Source organism: Mytilus galloprovincialis, chromosome 2 (assembly GCF_965363235.1).
Source record: "Mytilus galloprovincialis chromosome 2, xbMytGall1.hap1.1, whole genome shotgun sequence".
Taxonomy (NCBI): Eukaryota; Metazoa; Mollusca; class Bivalvia; order Mytilida; family Mytilidae; genus Mytilus; species Mytilus galloprovincialis.
In genome coordinates, this window is record NC_134839.1 from 90,401,396 (window position 1) to 90,427,068 (window position 25,673).

General features: G+C 33.2%; 1 protein-coding gene across 1 annotated transcript in view; it reads right to left on the minus strand.

The window, feature by feature from the left end:
- Window positions 1–710: 710 nt before the first annotated feature.
- The window catches only part of LOC143064827 (uncharacterized), an 87,922-nt gene continuing 62,959 nt past the window's right edge, over window positions 711–25,673 (minus strand). Inside the window, exons 5-6 of the mRNA XM_076237960.1 lie at window positions 22,627–22,726; window positions 711–2,093 (exon numbers count right to left, since the gene is read on the minus strand). Coding sequence (XP_076094075.1) covers window positions 1,127–2,093; window positions 22,627–22,726 — 1,067 coding nt within the window. The 3' untranslated portion in view covers window positions 711–1,126. The remainder of the gene's footprint in view (window positions 2,094–22,626; window positions 22,727–25,673) is intronic.

The window sequence follows — 25,673 nt, forward strand, 5'->3', positions numbered from 1 at the left end:
TACATTTTACATGTTTCAATAACTTAAGAAAGCTGTGACTCATCATTACTGAGAAAAATGAAACAAATAGTCATGAATAGTCATTCATGCTCATAATGTGTAGACTAAAAAGTGTTGACATGAGCTATGGCAAAGCAGGAAGTTCAAAATAGTGGTTCTAGATAAAATGTGACAAAAACCAACACACAATTAGACAGAAAGAGGCAAACCCATATTATAAGTTATATGGTTCGCTACTGACCCCCTACAGATCCATAGAGGGTTAGTAAAATCCATAGGGGGTGAGGCCGGAGGCCAAATCCTATATGGATTTTATTCACCCTCTATGGATCCGTAGGGGGTCAGTAGTTAACTGTATAACAAATTTATCGCACGCTGGACTTCTTCTGCTGCATTTTGTTGAAAAATAAACAATGAAACACAAAACATTAATAAATGATGTCACCATTAGCGTGTCATGAACCCCCTATGAAATTTACTAACTTACCCTACGGTCTCATAGGGGGTCACCACGTGACCTGTTAAACCAATCAAAACGTGATAATTTACCCACGGTGCGATAAAACCATTTATTAGGAATTTGGGTATAAGAAAATAAAACTATGAATAAAAGAAAGTTTATACCATAAATTATGGTAATCTGTTAGTTTCAAACTTAAACATGTTCTAACAAACAAAATATATCATCCTGATGATAAAGAAAACTTATAAGCATCTATAATTTATTTTTTATAAATACATCATCAAAATTGTGAATGTCAAAACTAATGCACTTAAAGACACTGAAAACAAATAAACAACATTGAACAATAAATCATGTCATGCTTTATAAGACAAACCAATAAAACTGTTGGATGTTGAAAAAAAACACATGTCCCAATTTAGAAGTATTGACTATTGATCATAAGAAAAGAAGGGACCATAACCCCTGGATTCGCCACTGCTGTTTTTACTTTTAACAAATTGTTTACAATGCATATGAAGTAAAACTTCATTACAAGGAGATCTTTCAAATCTTTTTCATCACAGTACAAAAAAAGTATTTGAAAATACAAATTAATTCTTGTGTATTACCTTTGTGCATAAACTCAGTGTTTTTCTAAATGATTTTTACATAGAGTTGTATTTAAAACAGGTGTTTTGTATCTGTTTCAATGGAATTATGTAAGGGAGTTGTTTCTGGTGAATCTGAAACTTCACTGGGAAAGCTTGTCTGAAGATTCCTGTAGCTTTCTAATCTTAGTTGGTGTTCAATATCTCTTTGAAATGCCATATGGTCTTGATCAACGTTTTTCTCCACATTATCATTTGTACTAAGACTGTCTTCTGGATGTTGTATTCTGAACTGTCTTTCATCTAATCCACTGATTTGTTGCACTAATCCCCTGTTATTATCTGATGATCTTGTTCCTGGTATGCTATTCTGAATGTCTCTGTAACTGTCTAGATTGAGTGGGTTCCGTAAATCCTCACTCAATGCAGCTCGTTCTTGCTCTAGATTTTTTCCATTGATTACTGTGGTAGTGTTCTCAGGATTGACCATTAACTGCTGTTCAGTGATACAAGGTTCTGGGAGAGATGGTTGTCCTGTGTCATGTTCTGGCAAAGAACTGTCTGCACCAGAAGAGGGGGGAACGATGCCTGGTCTATGTAATGTCTCTATTTTATCATCAGCTATGTTATTGTTTCCTGTACTCCCAACAGATAGATTAAGATTTGGATACTGCTGTGAATCTAGGCCAGTTGGTGATGGATTATCTTCAGCAGAAACTTCTCTTTCAACATTTCTATTTTTATCATTTTCCTCACTATTCTCCTCTAAATTACATGCTGGGTTTTCTTTATTATTATGTACATGTATATGTACAGTTTTAACAGCTTCAAATTTCATGTGAGTTGAACTGAGGTTGTTAATTAAAGTTTTATTGACTTCATCCATATCCCCAGGTACATACTCTGTTGCTAGGACTTCTTCATTGTCAGTATTACTTTTCATTGAATCATCTGAAATATTCATCTTTTTCATACTATTGTTCAGTGCGGCTTTGTTTTCCTCCAAGGAATTAATATTCTCTTTGTCTTTTTTTACATCTCTAAAATGATACAATATTTGATATTATACAAATTTTCAAATGAAATATATAATATATACTCTAGTTTATTCGTGTGAATCCAATTTTTAATAATTCATGGGTAAAGGTAAACCACAAATTTAACTGTTTACATTTTCTTTAGGTTTTATGCAGAATAGTGCCAACCCATGAAATGTAATTGTTCCTCAATCCCTGAAGTTGGTTTAAAAGAAAAGAACTGAAACTACAGTAGTAGATCTGAAGACTGAATATCATCTTAAATAACATATTTTTTTAATGCAAATCTTTATATTTAAAGATTAAGACTAGGTATCATTTATAAAACATGAAGAGGTGTACCATTTGGAGTCAAACTTGCCCTAAATTCAATTTAGCACAAAAGTTAACTACATACATTTGAAAAATATTTCAATTTTGGTTTAAAAAAGAATATTTAAATCAGGGTTTTCTAATCAATAAGTAACAGTAAATTCGGTAAATGGTAAAATTACAAAAAATCTTGACTCATACATTTTGGAAAAATAATCTAGAACCTAGGGCACAAGATGCATCCAAAATAATATTCACACAAGAGGTCTGTTTTGTGGTTTGTAATAAAATTAGTTTAAGTCACAAATGTACTCTATGTTAATCAATCTAAAATAATGCTGGGGTCTACTTTTTTTTGCTAAAAGAACTTTTAACTTTTCTTTTGATATCACTTTATTTATATCACAGTCAAATTAATTATAACACATGGAACCAGATGCTCCGCAGGGCGCAGCTTTATACGACCTCAGTGGTCGAACCCTGAACAGTTGGGGCAAGTATGGACACAACATTTAAGCTTGATACAGCTCTGAATTTGGATTGTGATTAAATAGTTGACACAATATAGGTTTCTGACACAGAATGAATGGGGTCTAAGAACTTAATCTTAAAAACTTTTGGACCAACTTGAAAACTAGGCGCATAATCAAAAATCTAAGTACATGGTTAGATTCAGCATATTAAAGAACCCCAAGAATTCAATTTTTGTTAAAATCAAGCTAAGTTTAATTTTGGACCCTTTGGACCTTAATGTAGACCAATTTGAAAACAGGACCAAAAATTAAGAATCTGAATACATGGTTAGATTTGGCATATCAAAGAACCCCAATAATTCATTTTTTGATGAAATCAAACAAAGTTTAATTTTGGACCCTTTTGGCACCTAATTTGTTGGGACCAAAACTCCAAAAAATCACTCCATACCTTCCTTTTGTGGTCATAATCCTTGTATTAAAATTTCATAGATTTCTATTAACTTATACTAAAGTTATTGTGCAAAAACCAAGAAAATGCTTATTTTGGACCTGTTTTTGGCCACTAATTCCTACACTGTTGGGACTAAAACTCCCAAAAATCAATCCCAACCTTCCTTTTGTGGTCATAGACCTTATGTTAAAATTTCATAGATTTCTGTTTACTTATACTAATGTTATTGTGCGAAAACCAAGAAAAATGCTTATTTGGGCCCTTTTAGGCCCCTTTTTTCCTAAACTGTTGGGACCAAAACACCCAAAATCCACCTCAACCTTCCTTTTATGGTCATAAACCTTGTGTTTAAATTTCATAGATTTTTATTTACTTTTACTAAAGTTATAGTGCGAAAACCAAATGTCTTCGGACGATGACAACGACGATGACGTGATACCAATATACGACCCAAAAAATTTTCAATTTTTGTGGTTGTATAAAAAATCTTAAATCTATAGAAATATTTAAACAGTTGAGATTTAAAATTGTAATACAACAACTGTTCATTGTAAGACATTATGCAAGGCAAAACAAGCTCCAAAATCAGCTTTCTTTCTTCTTTTTTTTTTATCTAGATGACTTTTTTATACAGATTTTTTAGTAAATTTTAAAAGAATTTTGAACTGCTATTATGATCAAATAGGAACAACAGGAGATATGTGATATTCATCAATGAGGGCATTCATAAAACCATAAAAAAAAAATCAAGGTCAAAATACATTCTTTTACAACAAGGGTCTATACAACATTACAAACTCTAATACAATCTACACAAGCTGTGAATGTGGAAAGATATATTTAACAAAACTAAAGGTATACTGCTAGCAAACTCAAACTAGAGGCTCTCAAGAGCCTGTGTCGCTCACCTTGGTCTATGTGCATATTAGCAATGGACACAGATAAATTCATGACAAAGTGGTGTTTTGGTGATGGTGATGTGTTTGTAGATCTTTCTTTACTGAACATTCTTGTTGCTACAATTATCTCTATCTATAATGAACTTGGCCCAGTAATTACAGTGGAAAATATTTTGTAAAAATTTACAAAAATTTACAAACATTTATGAAAATTGTTAACAATTGACTATAAAGGGCAATAACTCCTTAAGGGGTCAATTGGCAATTTTGGTCATGTTGACTTATTTGTAGATTTTATTTTGCTGAACATTATTGCTGTTAACAGTTTATCTCTATCTATAATAATATTCAAGATAATAACCAAAATCTGCAAAATTTCCTTAAAATTACCAATTCAGAGGCAGCAACCCAACAACAGGTTGTCTGATCCCTCTGAAAATTTCAGGGCAGATAGGTCTTAACATGATAAACAATTTTACCAAATGTCAGATTTGCTCTAAATGCTTTTGTTTCAGAGATATAAGCCAAAATCTACATTTCACCCCTATGTTCTATTTTTAGCCATGGCGGCCATCTTGGTTGGTTGGCCAGGTCACGCCACACCCTTTTTTAATTAGATACCCCAAAGATGATTGTCGCCAAGTTTTGATTACTTTGGCCAAGTAGGTTCAGAGGAGAAGATTTTTGTAATAGATAACTAAGATTTACAAAAAATGGTTAAAAAGTGACTATAAAGGGCAATAACTCCTAAAGGGGTCAACTGACCATTTGGGCCATGTTGACTTATTTGTAAATCTTACTTTGCTGAACATTTTTGCTGTTTACAGTTTATCTCTATCTATAATAATATTCAAGACTAGAGGGTCCAAGGACCCTGTGTCTTGGACCCTGTGTCGCTCACCTGATATTTTTATTTAAAATTGATGCATGATTAATGCAACTGTTGTACTGTCATTTATTTTCAGAGATATAATACTAAAAAGTGTGTTTGAAACCTATGTTTAATTTCAGCCATGTGGGCGGGCAGGGTCATCATACACAGTGGTCCCTGGATATCCTAGTGGTGATTTAAACCAAGTTTGTTTAAATTTCATAGGCGGATCCAGAGGGGGGCCCTGGGGGGGCCTGGGCCCCCCCTTTCGTGAGAAAAATTTGGTTGATTATATAGGGAATCATTGAAGCATGACTGGAGCCCCCCCCCATTAGGTCATTCAGCAGGCCCCCAATTAGGAAAAGTTCTGGATCCGCCATTGAATTTGACAGTTGTTTCAGGGGAGAATTTTGTAAAATTTATCTAGTAGTCTGTTGTTATTTATGTATTATTGTCATTTTGTTTATTTTCTTTGGTTACATCTTCTGACATCAGACTCGGACTTCTCTTGAACTGAATTTTAATGTGCGTATTGTTATGCATTTACTTTTCTACATTGGTTAGAGGTATAGGGGGAGGGTTGAGATCTCACAAACATGTTTAACCCCGCCGCATTTTTGCGCCTGTCCCAAGTCAGGAACCTCTGGCCTTTGTTAGTCTTGCATTATTTTAATTTTAGTTTCTTGTGTACAATTTGGAAATTAGTATGGCGTTCATTATCACTGGACTAGTATATATTTGTTTAGGGGCCAGCTGAAGGACGCCTCCGGGTGCGGGAATTTCTCGCTACATTGAAGACCTGTTGGTGACCCTCTGCTGTTGTTTTTTATTTGGTCGGGTTGTTGTCTCTTTGACACATTCCCCATTTCCATTCTCAATTTTATCTAACAAGAAATGCAAAGTAATGAGAAAGTTGTGAAGTTGTGTTGTTGTTGCGCAACCCCCCCACTCCCCCTTTGCCAAAAAAACAAAAAGGTAATAAAAAATTATCATATAAGGGCAATCTATCCTATTAATGATTTCTGCAAAATTCAGTTGATTGTGCAAGGGTTGTATAGCCAGCTGAGGTCGTTAAAAACTCTCTTTTGTTGTTGCAGATAGATCTTGACCTGATAAACATACCACACGTCAGATCTGCTCTAAATGCTTTAGTTTTTGAGTAATAAGCCAAAAACTGCATTTTACCCCTATGTTCTATTTTTAGCCATGGTGGCCATCTTGGTTGGTTGGCCAGGTCACCGGACACAATTTTTAAACTAGATACCTGAATGATGATTGTGGGCAAGTTTGGTTTAATTTGGCCCATTAGTTTCAGAGGAGAAGATTTTTGTAAAAGAGAACTAAGATTTACGAAAAATGGTTAAAAATCTGAAAATTGACTATAAAGGGCAATAATTCCTAAAGGGGTCAAAAGAACATTTTGGTCATGTTGACTTATTTGTAGATCTTACTTTGTTGAACATTTTTGCTGTTTACAGTTTATCTATATCTATAATAATATTCAAGATAATAACCAAAAACAGCAAAATTTCCTTAAAATTACCAATTCAGGGGCAGCAACCTACCAACGGGTTGTCCGATTCATCTCAAAATTTCAGGGCAGATAGATCTTGACCTGATAAACAATTTTACTACATGTCAGATTTGCTCTAAATGCTTTGGTTTTTGAGTGATAAGCCAAAACTGCATTTTAACCCTATGTTCTATTTTTAGCCATGACAGCCATCTTGGTTGGTTGGCCCGGTCACCGGACACAATTTTTAAACTAGATACCTGAATGAAGATTGTGGCCAACTTTGGTTTAATTTGGTCTAGTAGTTTCAGAGGAGAAGATTTTTGTAAAAGTTAACGACAACGGACGCAGGACGACAGACGACGACGGACGCCAAGTAATGAGAAAAGCTCACTTGGCCCTTCAGGCCAGGTGAGCTAATAATAAACAAAAAACAGCAAAATTTCCTTAAAATTACCAATTCAGAGGCAGCAACCCAACAACGGGTTGTCCGATTCATCTGAAAATTGTAGGGCAGATAGATTTTGACCTCATAAACAATTTTACCCCATGTCAGATTTGCTCTAAATGCTTTGGTTTTTGAGTTAAAAGCCAAAAACTGCATTTTACCCACATTTGTTCTATTTTTAGCCACGGCCGCCATCTTGGTTGGTTGGCGGGGTCACGCCACACATTTTTTAAACTAGATACCCCAATGATGATTGTGGCCAAGTTTGGTTTAATTTGGCCCAGTAGTTTCAGAGGAGAAGATTTTTGTAAAAGTTTACGACGACGACGGCCGCCAAGTGATGGGAAAAGCTCACTTGGCCCTTCTGGCCAGGTGAGCTAAAAAAGATACCGTCTGGTCCTTGAAAGTTTATATATTTGTTAAGGGAAACCCCAAAAATAGATGTGAAATAAAATAAAATAGGTGAACAATGGCATTATATAGTTAAGATTGAGAGGAAATTTTAATTGATAAGGGAATAAGGAGGAGTTGTAGATACAAAACAAGAAATCCCCTAATAAAACAAAGACAAAGTCCATGCTTTGGTAAAGGAAATCTGAAAGAGAATTTGGACAAAAAAACAAACTAGAGGCTCCAAGGAGCCTGTGTCTCTCACCTGATATTTCTATATACAATTGATACATGAAATAATGCAATCGTTATACTCTTGCTTCAGTTTCAAAAGACTTTTGTAAAAGATTACAAAAATTAATGAAAAATTATGAAAAAATTTACTTTAAAGGGCAATATCTTCTTTAAGAGGTCAATTGATCATTTTGGTCATGTTGACCTATATGTAGATCTTATTTTGCTGAGCATTATTGCTGTTAACAGTTTATTTCTATCTATAATAATATTCAAGATAATACCCCAAAACTGCAAAATTTTCCTTATAATTACCAATTCAGGGGCAGCAACCCAACAACAGGTTGTTTGATTCACCTGAAACAGGACAGATAGATCTTAACCAGATGAACATTTTTACCCATTGTTCAATATGCTTTAGTTTCAGATATATAAGCCAACCAGATGCTCCACAGTTGGGGCAAGTATGGACACAACAGTCAAGCTTGATACTCTGAATTTGGATTGTGATCAGTTTTTGACATAATATAGGTTTCTGACACAAAACAAATGTCAAGATCTTACAAATCTATTGCGCAATACTGTGCAATTTAAGATTTCTTCTTGAAACTTTCAAAAATTTGAAATTTGAGAAATTTTGAGAGAATTGAACCCCCCCTTTTTTTTGGAATCCCCCCTTGGAGAAATTACCCCAAAACTCGATCCCAGGCTTTCAATTGTAGTGTATGGAACCTTGTAGTACAATTTCAAAGAGATCCATACACTTTAAACACAAGTTATTTTCTGGAAACTAGAACCAGATGCTCCGCAGGGCGTAGCTTTATACGACCGCAGAGGTTGAACCCTGAACGGTTGGGGCAAGTATGGACACAACATTCAAGCTGGATTCAGCTCTAAATTTGGATTGTGATTAAATAGTTGACACATCATAGGTTTTTGACACAGAATGAATGTGTTCTAATGAACTTAAAATTTTTGTTTTCTCTTAGAGCAATTCACTATGCTGTTGAATATTAATCCTCTCAAAAAAATGTTTGAAGAAATTTTCTTTTTTATTTATGAAATTTCAAATGAGAAAAATTGAACCCAATTTTTTTAATCACATCCCCCTTTCCCTTATTCCAAAACTAATCTCAATTAAAATTTCTAATGGAGTTTGCAACAATAACTACTCATTTAAATACATCATAAAATATTAAGATGTAAAAAAACTGCTTGTTATCACTGAATGGTAAAGATTATTTTAATTTATCAGTTGGTAGTAAAAAGTGAATATACATTGCATATTGTATATAACAAAGATTTAAGTTGATTCTGGACAAAGAAAGATAACTCCAATTAAAAAAAAAATCTTGCTATTGCACAATATTTTGCAATTAGATATTTCTTGCTTACTATTCTGGACAAAGAAAGATAACTCTAATTAAAAAAAAATTTGCTATTTCACAATATTGTGCAATTAGATATTTCATTTCTTGCCATTGCGCAATACTGTGCAATTGAAAAGACTTGCTATTGCACAATACTTAATATAATAATTTTAGATCCTGATTTGGACCAACTTGAAAACTGGGCCCATAATAAAAAATCTAAGTACATTTTTGGATTCAGCATATCAAAGAACTTCAAGATTTCAATTTTTGTTAAAATCAGACTAAGTTTAATTTTGGACCCTTTGGACTTTAGTGTAGACCAATTTGAAAACAGGACCAAAAATGAAGAATCTACATACACAGTTAGATTTGGTATATCAAAGAACCCATTTATTCAATTTTTGATGAAATCAAACAAAGTTTAATTTTGGACCCCGATTTGGACCAACTTGAAAACTGGGCCAATAATCAAAAATCTAAGTACATTTTTAGATTCAGCATATCAAAGAACCTAACTGATTCATTTTTTGTCAAAATCAAACTAAGTTTAATTTTGGACCCTTTGGACCTTAATGTAGACCAATTTGAAAACGGGACCAAAAGTTAAGAATCTACATACACAGTCATGACAGTTAGATTCAGCATATCAAAGAACCCCAATTATTCAATTTTGATGAAATCAAACAAAAGTTTAATTTTGGACCCTTTGGGCCCCTTATTATGTTGGGACCAAAACTCCCAAAATCAAACCCAACCTTTCTTTTATGGTCATAAACCTTGTGTTTAAATTTCATAGATTTCTATTTACTTATACTAACGTTATGGTGCGAAAACCAAGAAAAATGCTTATTTGGGTCCCTTTTTGGCCCCTAATTCCTAAACTGTTGGGACCTAAACTCCCAAAATCAATACCAACCTTCCTTTTGTAGTCATTAACATTGTGTTTAAATTTCATTGATTTCTATTTACTTAAACTAATGTTATTGTGCGAAAACCAAGAATAATGCTTATTTGGGCCCTTTTTTGGCCCCTAATTCCTAAACTGTTGAGACCAAAACTCCCAAAATCAATCCCAACCGTTCTTTTGTGGTCATAAACCTTGTGTCAAAATTTCATAGATTTCTATTAACTTAAACTAAAGTTATAGTGCGAAAACCAAGAAAATGCTTATTTGGGCCCTTTTTGGCCCCTAATTCCTAAAATGTTGGGACCAAAACTCCCAAAATCAATACCAACCTTCCTTTTGTGGTCATAAACCTTGTGTTAAAATTTCATAGATTTCCATTCACTTTTACTAAAGTTAGAGTGCGAAAACTAAAAGTATTCGGACGCCGGACGACGACGACGACGACGACGACGCCAACGTGATAGCAATATACGACGAAAATTTTTTCAAAATTTGCGGTCGTATAAAAACTTAACACTGAGCAATGAACCTTGAAAACCAGGTCAAGGTCAAATAAAATCTGCACGACTGACATATAGATCATAAAATATTTCCATACACAAAATATAGTTGACCTATGACATATAGTATTAGATAAAAAGACCAGAACTCAAAAACTTAACTTTGACCACTGAACCATGAAAATGAGGTCTAGGTCAGATGACATCTGCCCGCTAGACATGTACACCTTAAAATCATTCCATACATCAAATATAGTAAACCTATTGCATAAAGTATGAGAAAAACAGACCAAAACACAACCAGATGCTCCGCAGGGCGTAGCTTTATATGACCACAGAGGTTGAACCCTGAACGGTTAGGGCAAGTATGGACACAACATTCAAGCTGGATTCAGCTCTAAATTTGGATTGTGATTAAATAGTTGACACAGCATAGGTTTCTGACACAGAATGAATGTGTTCTAATGAACTTAAAATTTTTGTTTCTCTAAGAGCAATTCACTATGCTGTTGAATATTAATCCTCTCAAAAAGATGTTTGAAGAAATTTTCTTTTTTATTTATGAAATTTCAAATGAGAAAAATTGAACCCAATTTTTTTAATCACATCCCCCTTTCCCTTATTCCAAAACTAATCTCAATTAAAATTTCTAATGGAGTTTGCAACAATATTAACTACTCATTTAAATACATCATAAAATATTAAGATGTAAAAAAGCTGCTTGTTATCACTGAATGGTAAAGATTATTTTAATTTATCAGTTGGTAGTAAAAAGTGAATATACATTGTATATTGTATATAACAAAGATTTAAGTTGATTCTGGACAAAGAAAGATAACTCCAATTAAAAAAAAATCTTGCTATTGCACAATATTTTGCAATTAGATATTTCTTGCTTACTATTCTGGACAAAGAAAGATAACTCTAATTAAAAAAAAATTTGATATTTCACAATATTGTGCAATTAGATATTTCTTGCCATTGCGCAATACTGTGCAATTGAAAAGACTTGCTATTGCACAATACTTAATATAATAATTTTAGATCCTGATTTGGACCAACTTGAAAACTGGGCCCATAACAAAAAATCTAAGTACATTTTTGGATTCAGCATATCAATTAACTTCAAGATTTCAATTTTTGTTAAAATCAGACTAAGTTTAATTTTGGACCCTTTGGACTTTAGTGTAGACCAATTTGAAAACAGGACCAAAAATGAAGAATCTACATACACAGTTAGATTTGGTATATCAAAGAACCCCATTTATTCAATTTTTGATGAAATCAAACAAAGTTTAATTTTGGACCCCGATTTGGACCAACTTGAAAACTGGGCCAATAATCAAGAATCTAAGTACATTTTTAGATTCAGCATATCAAAGAACCTAACTGATTCATTTTTTGTCAAAATCAAACTAAGTTTAATTTTGGACCCTTTGGACCTTAATGTAGACCAATTTGAAAACGGGACCAAAAGTTAAGAATCTACATACACAGTCATGACAGTTAGATTCAGCATATCAAAGAACCCCAATTATTCAATTTTCATGAAATCAAACAAAAGTTTAATTTTGGACCCTTTGGGCCCCTTATTATGTTGGGACCAAAACTCCCAAAATCAAACCCAACCTTTCTTTTATGGTCATAAACCTTGTGTTTAAATTTCATAGATTTCTATTTACTTATACTAACGTTATGGTGCGAAAACCAAGAAAAATGCTTATTTGGGTCCCTTTTTGGCCCCTAATTCCTAAACTGTTGAGACCAAAACTCCAAAAATCAATCCCAACCGTTCTTTTGTGGTCATAAACCTTGTGTCAAAATTTCATAGATTTCTATTAACTTAAACTAAAGTTATAGTGCGAAAACCAAGAAAATGCTTATTTGGGCCCTTTTTGGCCCCTAATTCCTAAAATGTTGGGACCAAAACTCCCAAAATCATAACCAACCTTCCTTTTGTGGTCATAAACCTTGTGTTAAAATTTCATAGATTTCCATTCACTTTTACTAGAGTTAGAGTGCGAAAACTAAAAGTATTCGGACGACGACGACGACGACGACAATGACAACGACGATGACGACGACGACGACGCAGACGACGACGCCAACGTGATAGCAATATACGACGAAAATTTTTTCAAATTTTACGGTCGTATAAAAATGCTTGTTTAAGTCCTTTTTTGCACCTAATTCCTGCATGAATGGGGCAATAACCCCACGGGAGATCAAATGTGTCATTGGATGATGACAATGCAGACAATGACATCATACCACTATACAATCCCAATTTTTTTTTTGCGGTTTTATACAAAACTGCATTTTACCCCTATTTTCTCTATTTAGCTTTGTCGGCCATGTTGGTTGGCAAGCGGGATCATTGGACACATTTTTTATACTAGATACCCTAATTATGATTGTGACTAAGTTTGGTAATATTTGTTTCAGTAGTTTCAGGAGAAGATTTTTATAAAATTACAAAAAATTCTTAAAATTTGTTAAAAACTTACTTTAAAGGGCAATAGCTCCTAAAGGGGTCAATTGACAATTTTGGTCATAATGACTTATTTGTAGTTATTACTTTGCTGATTATTATTGCTGTTTACAGTTTACATCTATCTATAATAATTTTTAAGGTAACAACCAAAAACTGCAAAATTTCCTTAAATTTACCAATTCAGGGAAAGCAACTCATCAACAGGTAGTCTGATATGTCTGAAAATTTCAGGGCAGATAGTTGACCTGATAAACAAATTTACCACATGTCAGATTGCTCTAAATGCTTTGGTTTTTGAGATATAAGCCAAAATCTACATTTTACCCCCATGTTCTATTTTTAGATGTGTAGGCTATCTTAGTAGGCGGGTCATCGAACACATTTTTCAAACTAGACACCCCAAGAATGATTGTGGCCAAGTTTAATCAAATTGGACTAGTAGTTTCAGAGAAGATTTTTGTAAAAGTTAACAGATGATAACAGTCCAGAAATTATTGTAATTTTTACAAACACTTTTTTTCTACACAAAGTTTTTGATGCAATTTTACAAAACAATGAGATGCAAGACATATGGTTTTCATTGGATTTAATGAAAGATATATGTAAATATTTTCAGAAAAGGTATGACTTCAAACTATTAAAATTCTACTTTTTGCCAAATTTTGGGGAAATATGTGACATCTTTTCCCCTTTTTGCAATATTTTATAGCAAATAAATGCAGATTGTTGCCATGGATTCACCCAAAAGAAATTATATTTTACCATTTTATATTCTGGATATAAAATCTATGGAAGATTCTGATTTCATACATATGCACATATATGACACAAACAGTAGACATTATATTGCAAGAAAGCAATGAAAAGAGGATGGTAAAATTTATGAGGGAAAATTTTAATATATTTTCTTAACTGTTTATTGCTACCTTATGGCATAATTATCTAGCTCAGAATTGTATAATTCAAGACTTTTCATACAAAAAATCCATTGATATATAGATTCTAATTCAACTTCTGAGGGAATTGAATGTTTTAAAAGAATGACAATTACATGTCAATTTCATTGTTTACAGTCCTAAGCAACCAAAATTAGACATTTTGACACAAGGCTTATTTTTGTATTCTATTGGCTTAACCCTTGCTTCTGAAGGATTGCGCTTTATGTAGTAGCCTAAGTATTGAATGCTTTGTATTTTTTCTTGCGTATATACCAAATTAATATTTTTATCAAGATTTCATGTTACATTTTGACATATTTTAAATGTTTAGTTGATTCAGCTGTAAAAAATTGGTTCCCTATCACCAAGTTTTTTAATCAAGTCTTTGGTATGCAATAAACATAAAGATTAACATTTTTATGCTTGAAATTGCTAAATTTTGTACAATTTTGCATCATCAGAGATCTTATTAAGATTTTCAACAATAAAAAATTGACAAAAGAGGTACATTTTTTAAGATTTTGTCAAAAATTGAGGTAGAAACAAGATTTTACACTTTCACTTGGCATCGTTCTTTAAATTAATTTTTGTCACATTTCAGTGTCAACTGCTAACCTTCATAAAATATTCATTACTCAACCATTTTTCAAAAATAAAAAAAAATATTTACTTTTAAGTGACGCCTAGGGATTACCCCTGTATGTCATTCAAATCTTCTTAAAAACATGAACAGGAATATTTATGGTTCAGGGGTGGGAATCTGGATTCTCATACAGGAAGGGGGTGGGGAAAGAGTGACCCTAGGGACTAGCCTTTTATTTCATCTGATTTGTTTTATTGTTCCATACCAGAATATATATGATTTCGGGGTGGGGATCTCAACCATTTACAAGTTTTCAAAAAGAAAGGGGTGGGGTGACCACTGTAGACTTCCTCTATATTTCATTTAATTTGTTTTATTGTCCAATACAAGACGATATGTGGTTTATGGGTGAGGATCTCAACCGTTTGCAAGTTCTCAAATGGGAAGGGGGTTGGAGTGACCCCAGGGGACTCGCCTTTTGTTTCATTAGATTTGTTTTTATTGTCCCTTACAATAATATATATGGTTTCAGGGTGTGGATCTCAACCGTTTACAAGATCTCAAACAGGAGGGGTTGGGACTGACACAGAAGGACTCCCCTATATATTTTTTGGATTGTTTTGTTGCCCCATACAAGAATATATATGGTTTAGGGGTGGGGATCTTGACTGTTTACAAGTTCTCAAACAGAATGGGGAGGATGGGTGACCCAAGTGACCTATATTTTATTTGATTTGTTTTATGGTCCTTTGATCATTACTGAAAACCAAGTGTGGGTATACCTTACTTGCAAGTTATAGTCATTTGAAAATTAAAAAATAAAAATCCCATAGGGCCAAAAATAAAATATTGTTTGTTTCCCCTCCCATGACCGACCCAGTAAAATCACTGCGACCCGATAAATTTAATGTGCTGTTCGTGTTCAATATATTTTTTTTCATTTTGGTTTTTGATGATACCTTTCTGATGCTGTAGTCCACAAGCGTTTTAATTCAGGGCATTTTTGCATCGAAGCACCTAAATGATAGGTAAACAAGAACTAGAGGCTCTAAAGAGCCTGTGTCGCTCACCTTGGTCTATATGAATATTCAACAAAGGACACAGATGGATTCATGACAAAATTGTGTTTTGGTGCTGGTGATGTGTTTGTAGATCTTACTTTACTGAACATTCTTGCTGCTTACAATTATCTCTATCTATAATGATTGGCCAAGTAGTTTCAGTGGAAAATGTTAGTAAAAATTTACAAATTTTATGAAAATTGTTAAAAATTGACTATAAAGGGCAATAACTCCTTAGGGGGTCAATTGACCATTTTGTTCATGCTGACTTATTGTTAGGTCTTAATTTGCTGTAAATTATTGCTTTTTACAGTTTATCTCTATCTATAATAATATTCAAGATAATAACAAACTAGAGGCTCTCAAGAGCCTGTGTCGCTCACCTTGGTCTATGTGCATATTAAACAATGGACACAGATAAATTCATGACAAAATTGTGTTTTGGTGATCATGATGTGTTTGTAGATCTTTACTGGAAATTCTTCTTGCTACAATTATCTCTATCTATAATGAACTTGGCCCAGTAATTACAGTGGAAAATATATTCTAAAAATTTACAAAAATTTACAAAAATTTATGAAAATTGTTAACAAATTACTATAAAGGGCAATAACTCCTTAAGGGGTAAACTGACAATTTTGGTCATGTTGACTTATTTGTAGGTCTTACTTTGCTGAACATTATTGCTGTTTACAGTTTATCTCAATCTATTATAATATTCAAGATAATAACCAAAAACTGCAAAATTTCCTTAAAATTACTAATTCTGGGGCAGCAACCCAACAACACATTGTCTGTTTCATCTGAAAATTTCAGGGCAGATAGATCTTAACCTGATGAACAAGTTATCCCATGTCAGATTTGCTCTAAATGCTTTGGTTTCAGAGATATAAGCCAAAATCTACATTTCGCCCCTATGGACTATTTTTAGCCATGGCGGCCATCTTGGTTAGTTGGCAGGGTCATGCCACACATTTTTAAAACTAGATACCCAAATGATGATTGTGGCCAGGTTTAGTTAAATTTGGCCCAGTAGTCTCAGAGGAGAAGATTTTTTAAAAGAATACTAAAATTTTTGAAAAATGGTTTAAAATTGACTATAAAGGGCAATAACTCCTTAATGGGTCAACTGACAATTTTGGTCATGTTGACTTATTTGTAGATCTTACTTTGCCGAACATTATTGCTGTTTACAATTTATCTCTATCTATAATAATATTCAAGATAATAAGCAACAAGAATATGTTCAAAGTACACGGATGCCCCACTCGCATTATCATTTTCCATGTTCAATGGACCGTGAAATTGGGTAAAAAATATAATTAGGCATTAAAATTAGAAAGATAATATCATAGGGAACATGTATACTAAGTTTCAAGTTGATTGGACTTCAATTTCATCAAAAACTACCTTGACCAAAAACTTTAACCTAAAACTCGCACTTTCATTTTCTATGTTCAGTAGACCGTGAAATTGGGGTCAAAAGTTTAATTTGGGTTGAAAATTAGAAAGATCATATCATAAGGAACATGTGTACCAAGTTTCAAGTTGATTGGTCTTTAACTTCATCAAAAACTACCTTGACCAAAAACTTTAACCTGAAGCGGGACAGACGGACGGACGAACGGACGCACAGACTAGAAAACATAATGCCCCTCTACTATCGTAGGTGGGGCATAAAAACTGCAAAATTTCCTTAAAATTACTTATTCATGGGCAGCAACCCAACAACGGGTTGTCTGATTTGTCTGAAAATTTCAGGGCAGATAGAAATTGACCTAATCGTTTATTACACGCCAGGTCAGATTTGCTCTAAATGCTTTGGTTTTAGAGTTATAAGCCAAAATCTACATTTTACCCCCTATGTTCTATTTTTTGCCATGGCGGCCATCTTGGTTGGTTGGCAGTGTCATGCCACACATTTGTTAAACTAAATACCCCAATGATGATTGTGGCCAAGTTTGGATTAATTTGGCCAAGTAGTTTCAGAGGAGAAGATTTTTGTAAAAAATTACTAAGATTTACGAAAAATGGTTAAAAATTGACTATAAAGGGCAATAACTCCTAAAGGGATCAACTGACCATTTCAATCATGTTGACTTATTTGTAAATCTTACTTTGCTGAACATTATTGCTGTTTACAGTTTATCTCTATCTATAATAATATGCAAGATAATAACCAAAAACAGTAAAATTTCCTTAAAATTACCAATTTAGGGGCAGCAACCAAACAACGGGTTGTCCGATTCATCTGAAAATTTCAGGGCAGATAGATCTTGACCTAATAAACAATTTTACTACATGTCAGATTTGCTCTAAATCCTTTGGTTTTTGAGTTACAAGCCAAAAACTGCTATGTTCTATTTTTAGCCATGGTGGCCATCTTGGTTGGTTGGCCACTTCACAGGACACAATTTATAAACTAGATTCCCCAATGATGATTGTGGCCAAGTTTGGTTAAATTTGGCCTAGTAGTTTCAGAGGAGAAGATTTTTGTAAAAGTTAACGACGACGACGGACACCAAGTGATGAGAAAAGCTCACTTGGCCCTGTGGGCCAGGTGAGCTAATAAACAGCTGCGTCATGAGCGCATGATACGCCCGACGTCTTGTGTGGAAGTTTTATGAAATGATCATAAATAGTTTCTGAGAAAGTTTTAAGCAATTACCATTTATTGCTTTTGAGACACGGCGGGACATGTGAAACCCCCCCCCCCCCACCCTGTTTTCTTTTTACAAATATCACTAAAATAAAATTTTGAATCAAACAAAAAAGTATACAGGTCTTTAGATTAATATAACAAAGAAGTGTGTACAGTTTCAAGCAATAATCATAAATTGTTTTTGAGATACAGCGCGACATGTAAAAAAAAAACTCCCCTTTTTTACAAAATACTCAATAACTCAAAAATACAATTTTGAGTCATCACCAAAAAGTATACAGATCTTTAGATTAATATAACAAAGAAGTGTGTAAAGATTTAAGCAATAATCATAAATCGTTTTTGAGATACGGCACGACATGTAAAAACCCCCTCCCCCTTTTTTACAAAATACTCAATAACTCAAAAATGAAATTTTGAATCATCACCAAAAAGTATACAGATCTTTAGATAAATATAACAAAGAAGTGTGTAAAGTTTTAAGCAATAATCATAAATCGTTTTTGAGATACGGCGCGACATGTAAAAAACCCTCCCCCTTTTTTACAAAATACTCAATAACTCAAAAATGAAATTTTGAATCATCACCAAAAAGTATACAGATATTAATATTAATATAACTAAAAAGTGTGTAAAGTTTTAAGCAATAATCAAGAATCGTTTATGAGATACGGTGCGACATGTGAAAAAAAACACACCCCTGTTTTAGTTACAAAGTGCCGTAACTCAAAAAGTTTAAATCTTATTTTCACCAAAAAGTATACAGATCATTTGACCATCATAAAAAACAACTATATTAAGTTTCATGTTATTTAGATAAGTCGTTCTCAAGTTACGGTGCGACATGTTTACGCCGGACAGACAGACGGACAGACGGACGGACAGACAGACAGACAGATGGACGGACACCGGACATTTGTATACCATAATACGTCCCGTCAAAATTTTGACGGGCGTATAAAAACGGCAAAATTTCCTTAAATAACCAATTCAGGGGCAGCAACCTAACAACCAGTTGTCCAATTCATCTGAAAATTTTAGAGCAGATAGATCTTAACCTGATAAACAATTTCACACCCCCGTCTGAATTGCTCTAAATGCTTTTGTTTCAGAGTTATAAGCCAAAATCTACATTTTACCCCTATGTTCTACTTTTAGCCATGGCAGCCATCTTGGTTGGTTGACAGGGTCACCACACACATTTTTTAAACAAGATACCTCAATGATGATTGTGGTCAAGTATGGTTAAATTTGGACCAGTAGTTTTAGAGAAGAAGATTTTTGTAAAAGATTACAAAAAATTACGAAAAATTGGTAAAAAATTAATATAAAGGGCAATAACTCCTTAAGGGGTCAACTGACCATTTTATTCATATTAACTTATTTGTAGATCTTACTTTGCTGAACATTATCGCTGTTTATAGTTTATCTCTATCTATAATAATATTCAAGATAATAGCCAAAAATTGGTATAATTTCCTTAAAATTGCCAATTGAGGGGCAGCAACCTAACAACCGGTTGTCCGATTCTTCTGAAAATTTCAGGGCAGATAGATCTTGACCTGATAAACAATTATACCCCCATGTCAGATTTGCTCTAAATGCTTTGGTTTCAGAGTTATAAGCCAAAATCTACAGTTTACCCCTATGTTATATTTTTAGCCATTGAGGCCATCTTGGTTGGTTGGTTGGGTCACGCCACACAGTTTTTAAACTAGATACCCCAATGATAATTGTGGCCAAGTTTGGTTTAATTTGGCCAAGTAGTTTCAGGAGAAGATTTTTGTAAAAGTTAACGACAGATGCCAATGACGACGGACGCCAAGTGATGAGAAAAGCTCACTTAGCTAAAAATAAACATGGCTGGTCACACTATTGTGTATCAGCATGCAGGGGTTCAAATAAGCAGTGGTCTGAGGCCCGCGACCTTCCAGTTTTGCAATCTGACTTTCGACTTGGTTACTAGCTACGCCAGGCGGACCTAAGGAAATCAAAAATAACTTTGCAAACCTCCAAATAAACTTATCTCAAAACTTATTTTCATCTTTATTTTTCATGACAGCGATGTTCATTTTGTTCAACCGCTAGCTTTATACAGAAAATCGCTGACAAGTAATATGTAAATTCGAGTAAAATCGTATCTGACTGACAAAAACAACATTGAAAAACAATGGATGCCGTGAAGATAATTACAATATTGGGTCCGATTCCGGAAGCAGATAAGGGTAATTCTGGGTTTTGGTGATCAACTACACATAAAAAAAAAAAAAAAAAAAAATCCAGGAAGATGACAAAATACATCTATGGTTATGAAATATAAACACTAGAATTGAAAACCAAAAGAGATATGGAAAAGAAAGAAAAAGCAGAAAATATTTTATATAGAAACTCAAAATTACTTTTTGACAAATTTTAATGTCAGAATCCTATACAATGTGACAGTATAAATTTTCTTTATCTGACAGTGATAAATGTTGATAATGCATGTAGTTGTTTTTAAAGTGTAAACATATTACTGCAATTTCAAGGGGTAATTTTTTCTCAATTTTGAAGGGCCAGTTAAAATAGCTGGAAGTTTCTTACTTTATTAGAAAATCATATCAAGGAATAAAATAAAATAATTTGCCTACCTACCTACCCATACCCTGAAAACCTCAGTCGGGGAAGGGAAACAAAAATATTTTTAATGTTGGCCTAGGGTTCTATAGTAAACCCCCCTAAATAGATCCCAAGAAGAAAAATAATAAGAACTGAGCAAAAACAATAAGTCTCCAAACTTTGTTTGGGAGACTTTATAGCAAGTTTGTTGTGGGCCGAGATGAGATACAGGAAACTTTCCATTCACTAAGACTTTTACGTCTTTAATAAACATTTGTAAAAATCGTAAAAATCATGAAAATGTTCATTCAAGGAATATTTATTTTCTCTTCAACCGGTTGACAGTAGGAAACCCCTGAAACCGGGATTATAGTACTCCCATTTGTAGGCACATATACATGGATCTGACACATGTCTGTAGAAAACGGATAAAAGCATAATGTAGAAACCTGTCTCGTTTGTGTTTTGATTTTACTTTCTGCACAGCGCAGATCCGCGAAGTAGAGTTTGTGATAGGCATTTTCAAAATGAAATTGAATGACTTGAATTATCGATAAACAATCAGTACACTCTAATTCTAGCTGTAAGCTAATCAAAATATAAGTAACTCAAAATTTCAAAAGCATCTTCCTAGAATTAGTTTTCAAACAACAGTCTACATTATCTAGGAGTAGGACACACATCCTAAAGTAAGATGGTCTGTCACTTCCGGTAAGAGGCTGATGCCTTTAGAAAGTTTATTGCTATAGCAAGGTATAGCAAACTTTCAAAAAAGGATTTTAACAATTGCAGTATATACTGGTAGCAAAGATTCATAGAAAATTTCATTAAATTATGATGTGCCATCATGTGGGTTAACCAGATGCTCCAAAGGGCACAGCTTTATACAACCGCAGAGTTCGAACCCTGAACAGTTGGGGCAAGTATGAACCCAACATTCAAGCTTGATACAGCTCTGAATTTGGATTGTGATTAAATAGTTGACACAATATAGGTTTCTGACACAGAATGAATGTGGTCTAAGAACTTAAACTTAAAAACTTAAAAATTTTAATTTGGACATTTACCTATTATGGTCCAATATCCAAAATCTAAATACATGGTTAGATTCAGCATATCAAAGAACCCCAAGAATTCAATTTTTGTTGAAATTAAACATTTTGGACCCCGATTTGGACCAACTTGAAAACTGGGCCTATAATCAAAAATCTAAATACATGTTTAGATTCAGCATATCATGGAACCCCAAGGATTCAATTTTTGTTGATATCAAACAAAGTTTAAATTTGGACCACGATTTGGACCAACTTGAAAACTGGCCCCATAAGCAAAAATCTTAATACATGTTTAGATTCAGCATATCAAAGAACCCCAATTATTCAATTTTTGTTGAAATCAAACAAAGTTTAATTTTGGACCCCAATTTGGACCAACTTGTAAACTGGGCCCATAATCAAAAATCTAAATACATGTTTAGATTCAGCATATCAAAGGTCATAAACCTTGTGTTTAAATTTCATAGATTTCTATTTATTTATACTAAAGTTATGGTGCGAAAACCAAGAAAAATGCTTATTTGGGCCCCTAATTCCTAAACTGTTGGGACCAAAATTCCCAAAATCATTCCCAACCTGCCTTTTGTGGTCATAAACCTTGTGTTTAAATGTCCTAGATTTCTATTTACTTAAACTAAAGTTATAGTGCCAAAACCAATGTGTCCTCGGACTAAGACGATGACGCCAAAGTCATACCAATATACGACCGCAAAATTTTTTTTCTAAGAGGGGGTAATACTATTTCTCTTTTCAAGGAAAATATAACTATACCTGTTAACAGGATTCTGTTCAATGGAAGTTCTGTCATAAAGGCTTGTTTCTGTTACTGCTGTAGTCTGGTTAGTACTTCCCTGTATAACTGTTGCTGCAACTGAAATTATAAAAAAAAGTGCACATTGCACATAGGTATACACAACTGTACTGCATTAAAACAGAACATACATAGTTTGTTTAAGCTATGTGTGACTGCCAAATGATATGACAGGTAATGTATACTATATCATAAACACATTAAGGGACGACATCAAAAGTTCAATGTAGGATAAAAAACTTAATTCATATAGTTTTTTCACTGACCCCCCTATCCCCCTCTTAACTTTATTTGGGAAAAATTGATTGACCAATAAGGATATATATAAAATCGATTTCAATTTAACCAAACTTGCAGCATTTTTTTACACATTCTGAAATGTCTCAACTTCTTTACTAATCATTGATATTATGTTGATAGTCCTAAATATAAAGCTTTACTACAACCATCACATAAAACATCACATTTCCGAGAAAATGAGGTCAATGTTATATAAACTAAACAAGAAATACTTATTCATCTTATAATCATTCAATACACTAGATATAGTTCACCAATTGCTCATCGTTTCTAAGAAACAGACTTAACCAAGAAAACTAAACATTGACCAATGAACCATGAAAATGAGGTCAAGGTCGGATGAATAATACCATGCAGACATATGCAGCTAACAATTCTTCCATACAACAAATATAGCTGACCTATTGCTTATAGTTAAGACCAAAACACAAAAACTTGAGCCATGGCTTCCAAAATGGTCATATATTCCAGAAAAATTATATTTGTCCCGTTATTGTCTTTTTGACCTGACCTTTTGCTAACAGCCAGACATTTCCGGTCATAAAAGTGACATGATGAATAAATACTATCAAAACAAACCCTATTATAATACCTTGTCATTATAAATCAAGGTTAATTAGTTGTCAAACTGCCAGTCAAAGTTGTTAAAAAGTTCCATTTATCCAACTGCTGAACTTTACCTGGTCAGTTGTTATGTAATCTGTAAATTGTACCTGATATTTTCTTACATTTCAGAGGTTAACATCAAATTTCTTTATTCAAAAAGATTAAAATTATTAAAAATACATTTAACCAGGTGCTCCGCAGGGCGCAGCTTTATACGACCGCAGAGGTCGAACCCTGAACAGTTGGGGCAAGTATGGACAAAACATTCAAGCGTGATACAGCTCTGAATTTGGATTGTGATCAAATTTTTGACATTACATGGTTTTTTTTTTACACAAAACAAATGTCAAGATTTTAAAAATCAATTAAAGATTTCTTCTTCAAACTTTTTAAATCTAAATTAAATAGTTGACACAGCATAGGTGTCTGACACAGAATGAATGTGGTCTAATGAACTTAAAAGTTTTTTTTTGCCTTTGAGCAATTCACTATGCTGTTGAATATTAATCCTCTCAAAAAAATGTTTGAAGAAATTTTCTTTTTATTTATGAAATCTGAAATGAGAAAAATTTAACCCCCCCCTTTTTTTCACATCCCCGTTTCCCTTTTTCCAAAACTGATATCAATTCAAATTTCTAATGGAGTTTGCAACAATAACTACTCTTTTAAATACATCATAAAATATTAAAATGTAAAATAAAGTGCTTGTTATCACTGAATGGTAAAGATTGGTTGGTAGTAAAAGTGAATATACATTGTTTATTGTATAAAACAATAAAAAAAACTTCATCAGCAACATTTTATATTGGCAAATTTCCAATGAATTTATTTACATAAAGTTATTGGCAAATAAAAATAGAAAATGACATCATAGTCATGACTGGCAAATGTCCAACATACATTATTTAAAAACATTTTAGATAAGATAAGGAAAAAAAGCTTCATCAGCAACATTTTATATTGGCAAATTTCCAATGAAGTTATTTACATAAAGTTATTGGCAAATAAAAATACAAAATGACATCATAGTCATGTCTGGCAAATTTCCAACATATATTATCAACTACTATTCTATACAAAGAAAGATAACTCCAATTGAAAATTAATTGCTATTGCACAATATTGTGCAATTAGATATTTCTTGCTATTGTGCAATACTGTGTAATTGAAAATTTCTTGCTATTGCACAATACTTGATATGGAATCCTGATTTGGACCAACTTGAAAACTGGGCCCATAATCAAAAATCAAAGTACATATTTAGATAAAGCATATCAAATAAGCCCAAGAATTTATTTTTTGTTCAAATCAAACTTAGTTTAATTTTGGACCCTTTGGACCTTAATGTAGACCAATTTTAAAACTGGACCAAAAATTAAGAATCTACATACACAGTTAGATTTGGCATATCAAAGAACCCATTTATTTAATTTTTGATGAAATCAAACAAAGTTTAATTTTGGACCCCCTTTTGGACCAACTTGAAAACTAGGCCAATAATTAAAAATCTAAGTACATTTTTTAAATTCAGCATATCAAAGAACCCCAAGGATTCAATTTTTGTTAAAATCAAACTAAGTTTAATTTTGGACCCTTTGGACCTTAATGTAGACCAATTTGAAAACGGGACCAAAAATTAAGAATCTACATACATAGTTAGATTCGGCGTATCAAAGAACCCCAATTATTCAATTTTTGATGAAATCACACAAAGTTCAAGTTTGGACCCTTTGGGCCCCTTATTCCTAAACTGTTAGGACCAAAACTCCCAAAATCAAACCCAACCTTCCTTTTATGGTCATAAACATTGTGTTTAAATTTCATAGATTTCTATTTACTTATACTAAAGTTATGGTGCAAAAACCAAAAATAATGCTTATTTGGGCCCCTTTTTGGCCCTTATTCATAAACTGTTGTGACCTCAACTCCAAAAATCAATCCCAACCTTCCTTTTGTGGTCATAAACCTTGTGTTAAAATTTCATTGATTTCTATTTACTTATACTCAAGTTATTGTGCGAAAACCAAGAATACTGCTTATTTGGGCCCTTTTTTGGCCCTTAATTCCTAAACTGTTGGAACCAAAACTCCCAAAATCAATC